This window comes from Dendrobates tinctorius, unplaced genomic scaffold (assembly GCF_039654945.1).
Source record: "Dendrobates tinctorius isolate UK_male_01 unplaced genomic scaffold, ASM3965494v1 ptg000016l, whole genome shotgun sequence".
Classification (NCBI taxonomy): Eukaryota; Metazoa; Chordata; class Amphibia; order Anura; family Dendrobatidae; genus Dendrobates; species Dendrobates tinctorius.
Window position 1 is genome coordinate 87,205,481 of NW_027361684.1, and position 18,619 is coordinate 87,224,099.

Below are 18,619 nucleotides of genomic sequence, written 5' to 3' on the forward strand. Positions count from 1 at the left end.
CGTGGAAGAGGAGGATGATGATGGGGATGATCATTTTGGGGAGGAGGATGCTTCTAAGGGGGCAAGAAAAAATGTTGGCGTGGCAAGGTCAGGTGCAGGGTTTGTTTGTGCGTTACTGGAGGGATGTTGATTTGCCAGAAAGTGCTCCTCCACCCAGCACTCGCAGTGCATCATTCACACCTGGAACATTGGCCCACATGTCTGATTATGCCTTGCAGTTCCTAAGAAGGGACCCCCGCACGGCCAAAATGATGAACGATGATGACTACTGGTTGGCCAGCATCCTGGATCCACGCTATAAAGGCAAATTCCAAAACATCATGCCACTGGAGAACCTTGAGCTAATATTGGCTAACAAACAAGCAACTCTGGTAAACCGTTTGTTTGAGGCATTCCCAGCACACAGCGGCGGTGATGTTTTTCCAACGAGCCGTATGGGGCAACATGGAAGAGGTGTTCGTAGTGCACACAGCCGAAGTGGCGTTGGACACAGGGGTTTCCTGACCATGTTGTGGACTGATTTTTCAAGTACCGCTCACATGACTGGTAATACTGCATCGATCGAAAGTGACAGGAGACAGCAGTTGTCAACTATGGTAACAAACTACTTCTCCTCCCATATCAATGTTCTCCCTCACCGGTCATTCCCCTTTGACTATTGGGCCAGTAAACTTGACACCTGGCCTGAATTGGCACAATATGCCTTACAGGAGCTCGCTTGCCCTGCTGCTAGTGTGTTATCTGAACGAGTCTTCAGTGCTGCTGGATCAATCCTGAAAATGTTGATGATCTAACCTTCATTAAAATGAACCATGCATGGGTTTCAAAGGATTTTCTCCCACCCTCCCCTGCTGACACGTAGGTTGCCCAAAAAATGGCTTGCTTTTGTCCTCCTCTTCTGCGGACTTCTCCAATTACTCCATTTGAAGCTGCTGAATGTCCAACATCAACATATGCCATTTTTTCCACCTCCCTAACTGGGTTGCCTCCCCCCACAGGGCCGGGGTCACCACCTGGCGCACGCACCCATGCGAGTGCCATTGCCCTGGACAGGTGGGTGGGCACACTCTTTGGCAACAGCACTGGCACAAGGTCCCTCATAGTAGAATCAAGTGTCTCTGACGGTGGGGATGCACACCCGCCGTCAGACACACCGGCGTACTATGAGGGGCCCTGTGCCAGTACCGCCGCCCATGAGTGGGCCCCCCTGCTTGCTCAGGGCACCAGCACTTGCAATACTTACCTCTCCCTGCTCCATCACTGTGTAGTTTGGTCTGTTAAATACTTCACTGGGACTGCCAATACCAATTTGGTGAAATGATAGATGATGGTTAAGACATAGCTATGCCCTGTCCTGCTGGGCTCTATCTTCAGATGATCAATGGCTTTCATTTGTTATGGACGTTGACTCACAATGAGATGCAGTGGTGGTTTATCATCAGCTTTCACGATTTTCCGACTCATAGACGTGTGACATTCCTGCCCACATTTTTAAATGTGTCCTCTCATGCCAATCCAATAGAATCGCCTACGGCCTGTGGCTTGTGTCTTTTGCACTCCAAAGTTACCTGACAGATCATGATAGGCAGTGAGGGCAAGGTCTACATCTGTCCCTGTGATCACAATTTGATGGAGATGAGTAACAGTGATGAGTTCCACGGTACTGCGATACAACAAACCTTTCTTCACAAGAACTGTTTTCGCTGTCTCCACAGACAAAGTAATTGAGGGTCAGCATCGCCTCTGAGAATTCTCCCGGGAGTTTTTACCGTGATTAGTAATTCTAAAATTTCTGCAATCAGTCGACTTTCCGACTGTACTTGTATCCATCTCGTTTCCTCTTGCGGAGAGTCTGGACTGTCTTACTGAGACTGAAATATATATGAAGATTGAAAAATACCCCAACAGTGTATACTGGTGTACGCTTTGAATACATAACTCTTTTTCTACTTTTTAGATTCTTGTCTAATCCATACTGAGGCTGTGAGTGTCTTTGTCGGACTCCGGAAATATACACACAGATTTTTAATGTTTAAACTATGCTATATATACCTGCTATCCAGTGATACTGTACCCTTTCTCAACTTTCTACAATCACGTCGAATCCATACTGGGCCTGAGACCGTCTGAGTCTGCCTCCTGATATATAGACATAGCTTTTTAATGTGTAAACTATGCTACATATATACCTGTTATCAGGTGATAATGTACCCTTTCTCAACTTTCTACAATCTTGTCGAATCCATACTGGGCCTGTGAACGTCTGAGTCTGCCTCCTGATTAGAGATGAGCGGTGTTTGAGTCGACCTGTTTGCCAAGTTAAAATTCCAGCTGTTTTGGGCAGTGTTCGAGCCGTTCGTCGAACTCTAACACTTTGCTTAAAATTCGGCTATTCGAGGTTCCGTTCGAGAACGGTTCGTTCACCAAAAGCATAACTTCATTTTCACATTAATAATGGTTTTCAATGTTAATAGACTGTTTCATGGCTTAGTAGCGGTGTGTGTTAGCAAGCGGTGTATTACACCTGTAAAGGAGCTACACCGTGTGTGTTTCTAATTATTTTTTACCGCATCTTGTCCAGAAAATCCTTTTGGGCCTTGTAGCACTGTCTGCTACTCAGCAGAGGAGCCCACCAATGAACCAAGCTATGCCACCTGTTTATGTAAGAACTGCTTGCTACTCAGCATAGGAGCCCAGCTGTTAAGCAAGCTACAGCACCTGTGGTTTGGACGCTTAATTTTTTCATTTTTTCTGGAATGCCGGTTAGGCCTAATTCCGGTTGACCAAGACTTACTGGGAAATCCTCGTTCGCAGGGAAGAATTGTAATCCCAGATCCACATCACTAACGGGGATCAGCGGGTTATCTGCACCTGTAAGCGACACACGTTGGACCTTTCAGTGTAGCGCGCATGCAGCCCTGGACATGTAAGGGCATGACAGACCTGTTATTGATCGATTTTGCGTGCCAGAGCCTCGCGTGTCCCTCTAGTAAGCTTGACGTGTACTGCGGGGGCATGCCGGAGTCTCGTTCGTTAACGGAATTAAGCTGACAAATCGCTAGCACAACTAAAAATGGACATCCACCACCACTCACAGAATCAACAAAGCTAGCAATCTGTCAATCTTTTCTGTAGCTGGCATGGTTGAGGTTTCCCGGGTGGAGTCGAATTAAGCTGCAGGCTCCACTCCTGGTGGTGCCCTTCTGGTCATTCCTTTAAGGTTCAGCTTTGCAACCATACTGCCCCCGGAAACCAAACACTTTGCCTTCATGGACGCTGTTCGGAGATTCGTGTGAATAACGCCGCCCGATCAGCAGTTGGCCTAATTTATGGTGGGAAGTCCGAAGGTATATGATCATCTTCGATTTCAGATTTTTACTGCTTTTTGGTATTTTACATTTTTATTCCAGCCTTTCTTGACTTCATAAGGGCATGACATGCCTACATCTGTGTCTCCTCCTCCTCCTTTTACTCCTCCACCTCTTTTCTATATGTAGTTGCCGTTTTCCATATGTTATTTTTGTATTCTGAGCATTTTGTCTGCTTTGGGACACCTTTTAAGGTGTTTGTAATTGTTTTCTATGTGTTTGTATGTGTTTGTGTTTGCCTGCCATTGTTTTCAATGGTGTTCGACGTTGTTCGTCGAACGTTCAACAAACATTCGACAAACTTGCCTCGTGTTCGACGAACCAAAACGAACTGGAATACTGGCGGGGTGGCTCAACACTACTCCTGAATATATAGACGTACATTTTTAATGTTCAAACTATGCTATATATACCTGGTATCTGGTGATACTGTACCCTTTCTGCCAGGAAGTCCTCCTCCACCCACCACTCTAAGTGTATCATTGACACCTGGAACATTGTCCCACATGTGTGATTGTTTCTTGCGGATCTTCTTGTTATATTGTGGTGTGATCCATCCTGAGCATGTGACAGTCTGTGGGTTAGTCCTGCAATTTAGATGTACATTTAAAAATTACCCCAACACTAGTGTATACAGCTCTATGCTTGTGATACATTACCCATTTACTGCTTTATATAATCTTGTCTAATCCAAACTGACCAAGTGAGAGTTATTTTCTGACTGTGGAAATAAATGCTGAGATTGACAACAATGACCCCTACACTGTGTACAGTTGTACTCTTCAGATCCATTACCGTTTTACGGCTTTTTATATTGTGTTGTAATCCATACTGAGCCTGAGAGCGTCTGTGTCTGCCTCCTGAAATATCTACGGAGATTTAGAATGTTTAAACTATACCATATATACCTGCTATCTGATGATACAGTACCCTTTTTCTACTTTTTATATTCTTGTCTAATCCATACTGAGCCTGTGAGCGTCTCTGTGTGACTGAGGATATATATAGGGAGATTGACAATCATCCTTTGACTGTATAGAGCTGTACGCTTCTGATACAGTACCATATATCTGATGTTATTTTGGGTTCATGTTCTGCAACATTTTGAAGTTTGGTGGAAGAGGCTGCGGACGTGGGGGGGCCAGCTGGTGCTGATGGTGGTGGTGCATCTGCTGTTAGTGGCAAAAGCACAATAGCAGCTAAGACAGGAGGTGTTGATCCTGCGTCATGGTCTGGCTCCGGAACGCCTGGAAGGCTACCTTTTCTGGGAGTAGGTTAACCGCTTTTAAAGTTGGAGCATCAGGAACTGGTTTTGGCTTACATTGCTGAAACAGACTCCAGCAAATATGCCCTCCTCTTCTGAAGTTTCAAAAAATGCAAGCACTGAGTCGTCAAGTGCTGGCTCCTGGTCAGGAAGAACCCCTTTCCTTGTGTCCTTCACCCCCACCAAAAGTGAATGATGCAGCAGGCCACACTTCACATTAGTCCATGTAGCTCTTTCTATCATACCATGCCTGGGTTATCAAGTCAAATAGTGAATTCCCCAGTCCAAGATGAATCTGACATGGAGTGTGGGTGGCCAGCCAGGGCAGTGGGGTTAATCGGTACCAGGCCGGTGTCTCAGAGGGATGTGTCACGTTGGTGGCGATGACCCATTCCGTGGCCCTGGGCGTCCATGCAAAGGGGTGAATAACGTTTACAGGTGAATGATACGTGACACCACCTGTAGTTTCTGATCAGATTGACCCATGCTGCAGTGTCGCTTCTCTGGGACAGATGTTGTCGTGCAGCTAAGATTTAGAAGCCCTGCACAGGTAGGGCCGTAGTCGCAGGGCAGATGAAAAAGTTGGTAGATAGTGTGCAGTGCAGGATGTAGTAGAGCCGTGCGCCAGGTGCAGGAGAAAGATGACAGACACAGTCGTGCAGTTCCTTTACCTGAACTTGGTAAGTGCCGTCCAGGACCCAGAGTACAGATGGAGAAGGAGTTGGTCAGCCTGGAAGCAAATTTGGAATTCTCTCTCTGCAGATAGGTAGTGTGGCCTCCGTTCTAGCGCTTATCTGAGGTACCCGCAGTACTGAGTTCACTGAAGTTCCCCCTGTTGACTCTCTTTTGGAACTTTCTCGTATGGCAGGCAACTATAGCCTTTTCCTTCTGGCTCACACATGTCACTGCTGGGGCCTCCGAGCCTTAGATGGGAACAGAGCATTTACAGCTGGCTGCTACTTCCTCCGGTTTCTGCTGCAGGACCGTCAGTGTCCCTACAAACTCGGAGACCGGAATCCTGACCATACGCTCCAGCTAGGAGTGAGCCTTAATTCTGCTCATCCTCCAGCTCCCCTTCTCACGTCCACACACTTCCCCTTCCCTTCACAGACTGCCCTAACTTACCTCCTTCCGACCACAGAGAGCAGCTCCTCAGCAGTCAGGTTCAGAGGTCTCCCTGCTGGCCTGGAGTGGGAACTGTGTTGTGTGTTGGTTTAACTGCTAGAGAGATCCTTCGTTGCTCCCAAGCAAGACATCACACTCCCTAGGAGGAAGGTAATGCTACTGTGGCGACTGTACTCCTGGGGGCGCCACAAGTGCACTGATGCCCAGCCACTGCTAGATGATTCTGCTGGTACATTGACCCAGACCACTACATTCCCCTCGCACTCTACACAGCCAGAATTTGACCCTGATGAAACTCAGGTTCCCCTGGGCACTGTAGGTGTGTTTCCTGTCCTCCACTCCCTGCCGACCTTGGTTCCCCATTGACTTGCATTGGGTTTCGTGTTTCAGTCAGCCTTCGACTTTTCATGATAATCGGCCGATTTCGTTTGACCCGACTTTTGAGAAAGTCGGGTTTCATGAAACCCGACTCGACCCGAAAAAAGGCAAAGTCGCTCATCTCTAGTTAGCGCTATATAAAAATAAAGATTATTATTATTAGCAACCTCATAGAGCATAATGCAGCCCCCTTGGAGTATAATGCAGCCCCCTTAGAGTATAATGCAGGCCCCTCAGAGTATAAGGCAGGCCCCACATAGTATAATTCAGTCCCACCCACAAACACACGCACAGTATCGATCATCCCACACACAGTATAATGCAGCCCCCCACTTGCAGTATAACGCAGCACCCCACCACACACAGTATAATGCAGCCTCCTCCCACACACACAGTATAATGCAGCCCCCCACACACATAGTATAATGCAGCCCTCCCTCCATACACACAGTATAATGCAGCCCCCACAAACACAGTATACTGCACCCCCACACACACAGTTTAGTGCAGCCCCACCACATACAGTATAATGCAGCCACAAGCACAGTATAGTGTAGCTTCCCCGCATACAGTATAATGCAGTCCCCCCACACACAGTACAATTCAGCCCACACACAGTATAATGCAGCCCACACACACACAGTATAGTGCTGTTCCTACACACACAGTATAGTGCAGCCCCCCACACACAGAATAATGTATCCCCCACAAATACAGTATAGTGCAGTCCCCCCACACAGAATAATGTAACCCCCATAAATACAGTATAGTGCAGTCCCCCCACACACAGTATAATGCAGCCCCCCACACAGTATAGTGCAGCCCCCCACACACAGTATAATGCAATCCCAACAAACAGTATAGTGCAGCCACCCACACACTATAATGCATATACACACAATACTTTTCTCTCCTTGTTCCCCCGCTGCTCTGACTTCTGCAGAGCATCTCATCAGCTCCACTGCTGGCACACACTGAGTCACAAGCAGAGCAGGAGTGATGGGAGAGGGAGCATCATATGACACTCCTCCATCACTGCTTCCAACTGTATCGGCATCTATTATGCTGATAAGTTGAATGCACGATGCAGGGGGCAGCATCAGGCCCCCCTTACTCATGGACCCCAGAGTGGCTGCGTGGTGTGCCGCTATTAGTGGCACACCACTGGTTGGGGGCCCTTGGAAGAGAGGGGGTGCTAGGCAGCTGCCTGGTCTGCCTGCCCCTAACGCCGGCCCTGGACACCTCTATGGAGTTTATGGCTTATTGTAGTCATATGGTCAGATACTACAGTCTCAGCTTGGGTACTCTGCAGCTCCTTCAGGGTTACCTTTGGTCTCTGCACTGCCTCTCTGATAAATGCCTTCCTTGCCCGTACTAAAAGTTTGATGAGCAGCCCTCTCTTGGAAGGTTTGTTGTGGTACCATGTTCTTTCAATTTGATGATAAGGGATTTGAGAGTGCTTCCGGGCATTATCAGATATTTTGATTTTTTTATAACCCTGACTTGTACTTCTCAACAACTTTGTCCCTGACTTGTTTGGAAATCTCCATGGTCTTCATGGTGTTGTTTGGTTAGTGGTGCCTCTCACTTAATGGTGTGGCATCTCTGTGACCTTTCAGAAAAGATGTGTATATATTGACAGACCATGTGACACTTAAAGTGCACACAGGTGGATGTCCTTTCACTAAGCATGTGACTTATGAAGATAATTGTTGCACCAGAAATTTTTAGGGGCTTCATTAGAAAATGGGTGAATACATATGCACATGCCAATTGTTAGTTATTTGATCCCATAAATTTAATTTATGCCTATATTTTTTTCACCTCACTTCATCAACTTACATTATTTAGTGCTGATGCATCACACACAAATCAGATTACAAAAATATTTAAGCACAGGTTATAATGTAACAAAATAGGTAAAAATACAAGGGGGTGAATACTTTCACAATCCACTATATATACTGTATATACACATATACAGTATGTACACAGTGGGGAAAATAAGTATTTGATACACTGCCAATTTTGTATGTTTTTGCACCTACAAAGTAAGGAGAGGTCTGTAATTTTTATCACAGGTACATCAACTGTAGGAGACAGAATCTAAAAATAAAATCAGAAAATCACATTGTATGATTTATAAATAATTAAATTGCATTTTATTGCATGAAATCAGTATTTGATTACCTACCAACCAGCAAGAACTCTAACAGACTTGTTAGGTTTCTTTAAAGCGAACCTGTGAGCAGGATTGTGCTCAGTAAACTACAGGCACTGTCAGGTCGGCGCTGTTATACTGATTAAAATGATACCTTGGTTGATGAAATCCATCTTGTGGTTGTTGTTCAATCCTTATTTTCAGTTTTGATTAAATGATATGCTCGTGCTCCAGGGCTGGCCTGGAGGAGGCGGTCTTCATGTGGTGCTCTGATTAGATATTTATACTGATGGCTTATGACAGGTCACTGATCCCTCAGTGACCAGACCCTTATTTTCCATACTACATAGATTATTGCGCGGAAAAAATTAACATTCATCATGCTGACGTTTGCGTTGTAGCATGATACAATGGCCAATATGCATATATTCATTTATGATTTAGTCATATACTATTGTGTGGAGAAAAAAATGGCACCAAAAAAATTAACATTCATCATGCTGGCGCCTGCGTTGTAGCATGATACAATGGCCAATATGGATATATTCATTTATGATTTAGTCATATACTATTGTGTGGAGAAAAAAATGGCACCAGTGGTGGCGGCTGCGCAGTAGCATCTATCGCGTTCCGATAGATCCTACTGCCAGGCACCGCTGATGCCATCTTTTTTTTCTTCTAGCAAAATGGTGCCTGCAGCAGTGCCTGCGCAGTAGCATCTATTGGAATGAGATAGATGCTACTGCGCAGGCAGCGGTGCCGGCATCATTTTGATGAAGGTAATTTCTTTTTCTCCACACAATACTATATGACTAAATCATAAATGAATATTTGCATATTAGCCATTGTATCACACAATAGCGCATGCACAGTCGTCAGCGCCTGCGTGATAAATATTAATTTTGCTTTCCACACAATATTCTATGCAGTATGGAAAATAATGGGCAGGTCACTGAGAGATCAGAGACCTGTCAAAAGCCATCCATATGAATAGCTAAGCAAAGCACCACATGAAGACCCCTCCATGCCACCCCGTAGCACGAGAATCTCATTAGCTGAACATTGCAAATAAAGATTAAACAATAACCACAAGACGGATTTCATCAACCAAGCTATGATTTTAATCAGTATAACGACGCAGATCTTACAGTGTGTGTAGGTTACTGTGTACAATCCTGCTGACAGGTTCACTTTAAGATGGCATCCTGCTCAGTAATCAGTAACAATTCCGAAAAGAAGGAAGAATTGAAAGCATTTAAAGAGACCAGGATGGATGAACACAGAGCCTAAACGCTTGATAAAAAAGGAAAAACAAATGTGCGGACAGTGGAGCAGCTGAGGAAACACAGAGACCAGAAGAGCATCTGGTCTCTGAACCAGAACAGCGAGGGAATTAGGAGATGTGAGTTGTTTTTTTGTTTGTTTTTTTTAAATTGGTGAGTACATGATGGCCATAATACTGAAGGACTGTAGGGTGTGTATTATACTGTAAGGGGGCTACATTATACTATATGGGGCTGCATTTTACCATATGGAACTGCATTTTGATATAAGGGGCTGCATTATACCATATAGGGGCTGCATTATATTATATGGGGTGTGCGTTACACCATACAGGGGCTTCATTATACTATATGGGGGCTGCAGTATACTATACTGGATGTGCATTATACTATATGAGGTGTATTATACCATATGGAGCCTGCATTATGTATATGGAGTCCGTAAACTATTCTAGAAAAATTTGTGCACCAGGAGGCAAATATCGTTCTGTCACTCCGTATGACTAAGAAGTACTGTACATATGTGGTATTTCTACATTCAGAAGAAATTTTGGGACAAATTTTGGTGCCATTTTTACCCATTTCTCAGTGAGAAAATGTAAAATCTTGGGTTAAATAAAAAATGTTTGTGGATGAAATGTAATTATTTTTTCTTCAAAGCACAATGGTATAAAATTCTTTGACACACCTGTGGTGTCAATATGATCACTGAACCCATAGATTAATTCATCAAGAGGTGTATTTTGCAAAATGGGGTCACTTATGAGTTCTGCTGTTTTGACACCTCAGGGGCTCTCCCAGTGGGTCATGGCACCCACAAACCATAACAGTAAAATCTGCACTATAATATGGCGCTTCTTCCCTTCTGAGCTTTGTACTAGTAGTGCTTGAAAAGTATTTCCCATTTACATGTAGGGTATTGGTGCATCCGGGGAAATTTTTACAACAAAGGTCTTTTTTTCCTATGAGGCCATAGAAAAATTAAACTTGGTGCTAAAACAACATTTTAGTGGTAAAAATGTAATTATTCTTTCTTCACCGCCCAATAGTATAAAAATCTGTGAGGCACACATGATCACTGTGCACCCCTAGATGAATTCATTCGGGAGTGTAGGTTGTAAATTGAGGTCATGTATGGGGGGATACTTCTGTTCTGGCACCTCAGGGGCTCTGCCTATGTGACATGGCACCCTCAAACTATTCCAGCAAAATGTGAACTCCAATATGGCACTTCTTCCCTTCTGAACTTTGCACGGTGCCTCAAAAGTAGTTTTCAACCAGGTATGGGATATCGTTGTACTCAGGAGAAAGTATACAACACATTTTGGGGTCCATTTTCTCCTGCTATCCTTGTGAAAATGAAAAAAATGATGGCTAAAACAACAGTTTTGTGGGTAAGTAATTTTTTTTTTCATTTTCACAGAGAAACATTGTAAAATTCGGTGAACCACCTGGAGATTCAAGATGCTCACCACACATCTAAATAAATTCCTTGAGGGGTCTAGTTTTGAAAATGTGGTCACTTGTGGGAGTTTTACACTGTTTAGGCACACCAGGGGCTCTCCAAACACGACATGACAACTGAACACAATTCCATCAAAGTCTGCGTTCCAAAACATTGCTCCTTCCTTTCTGAGGTGTGCCGTGCATTCAAACGGTAGTTTTCCCCCACATATGTACTCAGGAAAAAAGCACAACATATTGTATGGTGCAATTTCTCCTGTTACCATTATGACAATGCTAAATTTTGGGCTAAAAATCATTTTTGTGGGAAAATTTTCATTTTTTGTATTTTCACGGCTCAATGTTATAAACTTCTGTAAAGCACCTGAAGGTTCAAGGTGCTCACTAAACATTTAGGTAAGTTCCCTGAGGGGTCTAGTTTCCAAATTAGAGTCACTTGTGGGGGTTTTTCACTATTTAGACATGTTAGAGGCTCTCCAAATGAGACATGGCGTTTGCTAATTATTCCAGCAAATTATGCATCCAAAAAATCAAATTACGCTCCTTCCCTTCCAAGCCCTCCTGTGTGCCCAAACAGTAGATTTCTTCCACATGTTTGGTATCGGCGTACTCAGGAGAAATTGCACAACAAATTGTATGGTGCAATTTCTCCTATTACCCTTATGAAAATGCAAAATGTGGGGCTAAAAACCACTTTTGTGGGAAAAAATGTGATTTTTTTCATTTTCATGGCTTAGGGTGTGTTCACACCGGGCATTTTTGCTGCGTTTTTGTCTGCTAATTTTCAGCTGCTTTTTAACCCCTTTCTGCCATCCGACGTACTATCCCGTCCATGGGACCTGGGCCCCTATGCCCATGGACGGGATAGTACGTCGGCGCGATCAGCGGCGCCCACGTGGTGAGCGCCGCTGATCGCGGCCGGATGTCAGCTGATTATCACAGCTGACACCCGGCACAATGTGTCAGGGGCGGTCACGGACCGCCCCCGACACGTTAACCCATTACACACCGCGATCAAACATGATTGCGGTGTACCGGGGGTTAAAGGGAAGCATCGGCAGGGAGGGGGCTCCCTCCGTGCTTCCCTGAGCCCCCCACGGCAGCGCAATGTGCAGCGCTGCTGCGGGGGGCTCCTTTCCTCCAGGCCCCCGAATCCAAGATGGCGACGGGGGCCTTCGGGGGCCTGAGGAAGCTGGCTTCCTCAGTGCCTGCAAAGTGCAGGAGGAAGCCTTCTGCAGTGCCTGTGTCAGATCGCTGATCTGTCACAGTGATCTGTGATGTGACAGATCAGCGATCTGTCACAGGACAGTGATGTCCCACCTGGGACTATTTAATAAAGTAAAAAAAAAAATAAAAAAAAGTGTTAAAATAATTTAAAAAAAATCGCCAAATAAATTAGAAAAAAAAAAAAAATATTCCCCCAATAAATCCATTTTTTGGAAATAATAAAAAAAAAAAAACAACAAAAGTACACATATTAGGTATCGCCGCATCCGTAATGACCCACCCTATAAAACTGTCCCATTAGTTAACCCCTTTAGCGAACCCCTTAAAAAATAAAAATAAAAAACGAAGCAAAAAATAATGATTTATTATCATACCGCCAAACAAAAAGTGTAATAACGCGCGATCAAAAAGACGCATATAAATATCCATGGTACCACTGAAAACGTCATCTTGTCCCGCAAAAAAAGAGCTGCCACACAGCATCATCAGCAAAAAAATAAAAAAGTTATAGCTCGCAGAATAAAGCGATGCAAAAATAATTATGTTTTATATAAAATAGTTTTCATTGCATAAAACCGACAAAAACATAAAAAAACGACCTAAATGAGGTATCGCTGTAACCGTACTGACCCAAAGAATAAAACTGCTTTATCAATTTTACTGCACGCGGAACGGTGTAAACGCACCCCCCCAAAAGAAATTCATGAAACGCTGGTTTTTGTTCATTCTGCGTCCCGCAAAAAATAAGACCTCACATGACTTGGTGGGTCAAAATACGGAAAACTTATAGCTCTCAATATGTGGTGATGCAAAAACTATTTTTACAATAAAAAGCGTCTTAGCGTGCGACAGCTGCCAAATATAAAAACCGCCATAAATAGTAAATCAAACCCCCCGATATCACCCCCTTAGTTAGGGAAAAATAATAAAATTAAAAAAAAAGTATTTATCTCCATTTTCCCATTAGGGTTAGGGCTAGGGTTACGGCTAGGGTTAGGGTTAGGGCTAGGGTTAGGGCTAGGGTTAGGGCTAGGGTTAGGGCTCAGATTAGGGTTAGGGGTGTGTTGGGGTTAGGGTTGGAGTCATAATTGGGGGGTTTCCACTGTTTGGGCACATCAGGGGCTCTCCAAATGCAACATGGCATCTGATCTCAATTCCAGCCAATTCTGAGTTGAAAAAGTCAAATGGTGCTCCTTCCCTTCCAAGCTCTGCCATGCACCCAAACAGTGTTTTACCCCCACATGTAGGGTATCAGCCTACTCAGGACAAATTGCAAAACAATTTAATTTTTGGGGTCCAATTTCTCCTGTTACCCTTAGGAAAATAAAAAATTGGGGGCAAAAATATCATTTTTGTGGAAAAAAATGATTTTTTTATTTTCACGTCCGAGTGTTATAAACTTTTGTGAAGCACTTGGGGGTTCAAAGTGCTCACCACACATCTAGATACGTTCCGTGGAGGGTCTAGTGTCCAAAATGGGGTCACTTGTGGGGAGTTTCAATAGTTTAGGTACATCAGGGGCTCTCCAAACGCACATGACACCCGCAGACCATTCCATCAAAGTCTGCATTCCAAAACGTCACTGCTTCCCTTCCGAGCCCCGACGTGTGTCCATACAGTAGTTTTCTCCCACATATGGGGTGTCAGCGTACTCAGGCCAAATTGGACAACAACTTTTGGGGGTCCAATTTCTCCTGTTACCCTTGGGAAAATGAAAAAATTGGGGACTAATTGATCATGTTTCTGGAAAAAATACGATTTTTTTATTTTCATGCCCTGGCATTATAAACTTCTGTGAAGCCCTTGGGGGTTCAAAGTGCTCACCTCACATCTAGATAAGTTCCTTAGTGGGTCTAGTTTTCAAAATGGGGTCATTTGTGGGGGTTTCCACTGTTTAGGTACATTAGGGGCTCTCCAAAGGCAACATGACACCCGCAGACCATTCCATCAAAGTCTGCATTCCAAAACGTCACTACTTCCCTTCCGAGCCCCGACGTGTGCCCATACAGTAGTTTTCTCCCACATATGGGGTATCACTCAGGACAAATTGGACAACAACTTTTGGGGTCCAATTTCTCCTGGTACCCTTGGGAAAATAATAAAATGGTGACTAAAAGATCATGTTTGTGGAAAAAATACGAATTTTTTATTTTCACGCCCGGGCGTTATAAACTTCTGTGAAGCACTGGGGGGTTCAAAGTGCTCACCACACATCTAGATAAGTTCCTTGGGGGGTCTAATTTACAAAATGGTGTCATTTGTGGGGGGTTTCCACTGTTTAGGTACATTAGGGGCTCTCCAAAGGCAACATGACACCCGCAGACCATTCCATCAAAGTCTGCATTCCAAAACGTCACTACTTCCCTTCCAAGCCCCGACATGTGCCCATACAGTAGTTTTCTCCCACATATGGGGTATCAGCATACTCAGGACAAATTGGACAACAACTTTTGGGGTCCAATTTCTCCTGGTACCCTTGGGAAAATAATAAAATGGTGACTAAAAGATCATGTTTGTGGAAAAAATACGAATTTTTTATTTTCACGCCCAGGCATTATAAACTTCTGTGAAGCACTGGGGGGGTCAAAGTGCTCACCACACATCTAGATAAGTTCCTTAGGGGGTCTAGTTTCCAAAATGGTGTCATTTGTGGGGGGTTTCCACTGTTTTGGTACATCAGGAGTTTTCCAAACGCGACATGGTGTCCGATGTCAATTCCAGCCAAAAACGTCAAATGGCGCTGCTTCCCTTCCGAGCTCTGCCATGCGCCCAAATAGTGGTTTACCCCCACATGTGGGGTATCAGCGTACTCAGGACAAATTGCACAATAACTTTTAGGGTCCTGTTACCCTTGGAAAAATAAGAATTGAGGGTGAAAAGATCATTTTTGTGGAAAAAATATGATTTTTTAATTGTATGGCTTTATGTTATAAATTTCTGTGAAGCCCATGGGGGTTCAAAGTTCTCACCACACATCTAGATAAGTTCCTTAGGGGGTCTAGTTTCCAAAATGGTGTCATTTGTGGGGGGTTTCCACTGTTTTGGTACATCAGGGGTTTTCCAAACGCGACATGGTGTCCGATCTCAATTCCAGCCAAAAACGTCAAATGGCGCTGCTTCCCTTCCGAGCTCTGCCATGCGCCCAAATAGTGGTTTATCCCCACATGTGGGGTATCAGCGTACTCAGGACAAATTGCACAATAACTTTTAGGGTCTTGTTACCCTTGGGAAAATAAAAATTGGGGTGAAAAGATCATTTTTGTGGAAAAAATATGATTTTTTAATTGTACCGCTGTACGTTATAAACTTCTGTTAAGCCCTTGTGGGTTCAAAGTTCTCACCACATATCTAGATAAGTTCCTTGGGGGGTCTAGTTTCCAAAATGGGGTCACTTGTAGGGGGTTTCCACTGTTTAGGTACATCAGGGACTCTCCAAACGTGACATGGCGTCCAATCTGAATTCCCGACAATTTCGCATTGAAAAAGTCAAACGGCGCTCCTTCCATTCTGAGCTCTGCCATGCACCGAAACAGTGGTTCCCCCCCACATATCAGGTATCTGCCTACTCAGGACAAATTGCACAATAACTTTTGCAGTCCAATTTCTCCTGTTACCCTTGGTAAAATAAAAAAAATTGAACCTGAAGTATTTTTTTTATGAAAAAAAGTTAGATGTTCATTTTTTTTTAAATATTCAAAAAAATTCCTGTGACGCACCTAAAGGGTTAATAAACTTCTTGAATGTGGTTTTGAGCACTTTAAGGGGTGTAGTTTTTAGAATGGTGTCACTTTTGGGTATTTTCTATCATATAGACCCCTCAAAGTGGCTTCAAATGTGATGTGGTCCTAAAAATAAAATGGTGTTGTAAAAATGAGAAATCGCTGGTCAATTTTTAACCCTTATAACTTCCTAACAAAAAAAAATTTTGGTTCCAAAATTGTGCTGATGTAAAGTAAACATGTGGCAAATGTTAGTTATGAAGTTTTTTGTGTGCCGTATCTCTGTGATTTAATGGCATAAAAATTCAAAGTTGGAAAATTGCGAAATTTTCAAAATTTTCGCCAAATTTCCGTTTTTCTCACAAATAAACGCAAGTTATTTGAATGAAATTTTACCACTATCATGAAGTACAATATGTCACGAGAAAACAATGTCAGAATCACCGGGATCCATGGAAGCGTTCCAGAGTTATGACCTCATAAAGGTACAGTGGTCAGAATTGTAAAAATTGGCCCGGTCATGAACGTGCAAACCACCCTTGGGGGTGAAGGGGTTAAAGTACCAGCAAAGCCTATGAGATTTCAGAAATATCATGCACACACGTTGTTTTTTTGTGTCATCAGGATTTTGTGCTTTGCTGCTTTTTTGGAAATGGAGCATGTCACTTCTTTCAGCGTTATTGCAGCGTTTTTCACCCATTGGCTTGAATGGGTGTTGAAAAAACGCTGCAAAAATGCAGCAAAAACACAGGTATCATTATTTGAAGCGTTTTTTATGCAGAAGTCACCAAAAATGCACCAAAACCGCAACAAAATCGCAACAAAAATCACACCAAAAATGCACCAAAACCTGCATTTTTGCCGCAGCTCCTTTCCTGCCAAGAAATCAGGTTTTTCTGCATAAAAAAGCAGCAAAAATGCCTAGTGTGAACTTACCCTCAATGTTATAAACTTCTGAAAAGCACCTGAGGGTTCAATGTGCTCACCACACATCCAGATAAGTTCCCTGAGAGGTCTACTTTCCAAAATAGTGTCATTGTGGGGGGTTTCACTGTTTAGGCACATCAGGGGATCTCCAAACGTGGCATGGCATCCACTAATTAATATAGCAAATTTTGCATTCTAAAAGTCTTATAGCGCTCCATCCCTTCTGAGCTCTGCCATGTCCCTAAACAGTGGTTTCTTCCACTTATGGGGTATCATCATGCTCATGAGAAGTTGTACAAGAAATTTTGGGGTCCATTTTTTTCCTTTTACCCTTGATAAATAAAAAAAAATGGCCCAAAAGTAAAATTTTTGTGAATGAAAGTTAAATGCTCATTTTTTTCTTCCACATTCAAAAAATTACTGTGAAGCAACTGAATGGTTAATGAACATCTTGAATGTGGTTTTGAGTACCTTGAAAGGTTTAGTTTTTAGAATGGTGTCACTTTTGGGTATTTTCTGTCATATAGACTCCTCAAAATCACTTCAAATGTGATGTGGTCCCTAAAAAAAGTTTTTAAAATTTTGTCGAAGAAATTATAAATCGCTGGTCAACTTTTAACCCTTAGAACTTCCTAACAAAAAAAACATGTTTCAAAAATTGTGCTGATGTAAAGTAGACATGTGGGAAATGTTATTTATTAACTATTGTGTGTGACATATCTCTCTGATTTAAGTGCATACAAATTAAAAGTTTGACAATTGCTAAATTTTCCAAATTTTCACCAAATTTCTTTTTTTCATCACAATTAAATGCAAGTCACATCGAAGAAATTTTACCACTATCATAAAGTACAATATGTCATGGAAAAACAGTCTCAGAATCATTGGGATCCGCTGACGTGTTCCACAGTTATTACCTCTGACACTGGTCAGAATTGTAAAATTTGGCCTGGTCATGAAGGAGCAAACAGCCTTGAGGGTTAAAGTGGTTAATATAGAAAACCAAAAAAAAGCAGCCGCATAGTCCACAGAAATGGGTGCAAAAAGTTTTCTAGGTATATTAAGCCAGGTGAAACCCTCTACAAAGTGAAAAAGTAGAGGCAGCAATCCAAGGACAAAAGGTGAAACTGTATGCGTCTATGTTCACCTAGAATGCACAATGAAGCTTTTCTCAAGCACAGAATGTAGTGTTGTAGGTGAATAAAGGCTCACACTGTTCTCAGCTTTTATCTTTGGAGCGCTGCTGATGCTTTATTTTAATTGAATTACATTAGTAGATTGAATGCAATATTTTAAAAAAGGTCCACTACAATCACAACATTTTCATAGTAACTTACTGTAAATTACGAACAAGGAGTCTGTTGCTTTGTCCCCAGGCAGCACTGAGTAAGGTCCTCAGGTGGTATAGCATTTTACCTGTGGTCTAATACAAGGCTGTGTGGACTGTGGATGTGCACAGGCCGTTGATGTATTTATAAAACCTACAGTGATTTCCCAATTGATCAAAGGGTCACCTCACTGCGGGCCTATGTGTGCACAGTCAGGTTCACCTTGTGTAATATTTAACGTCTTTGGAACAGTCTGGGATGGATTTTGCTGTAACTTGAGTTTCAAGTAAATTTACGTTAAAAGCTTTAAACCTTTTTAATTAGTTTGTTATTCAATATCACACTACTACCAATGATCCAGTAAAAATGTGATCA

The 18,619-nt window shown here is 43.1% G+C and overlaps 1 protein-coding gene across 1 annotated transcript in view; it reads right to left on the reverse strand.

Moving 5' to 3' along the window:
* The window catches only part of OTC (ornithine transcarbamylase), a 160,374-nt gene extending 141,984 nt beyond the window's left edge, over nucleotides 1–18,390 (reverse strand). Inside the window, exon 1 of the mRNA XM_073566021.1 lies at nucleotides 18,254–18,390. Coding sequence (XP_073422122.1) covers nucleotides 18,254–18,327 — 74 coding nt within the window. The 5' untranslated portion in view covers nucleotides 18,328–18,390. The remainder of the gene's footprint in view (nucleotides 1–18,253) is intronic.
* Between the last annotated feature and the right edge of the window lie 229 nt (nucleotides 18,391–18,619).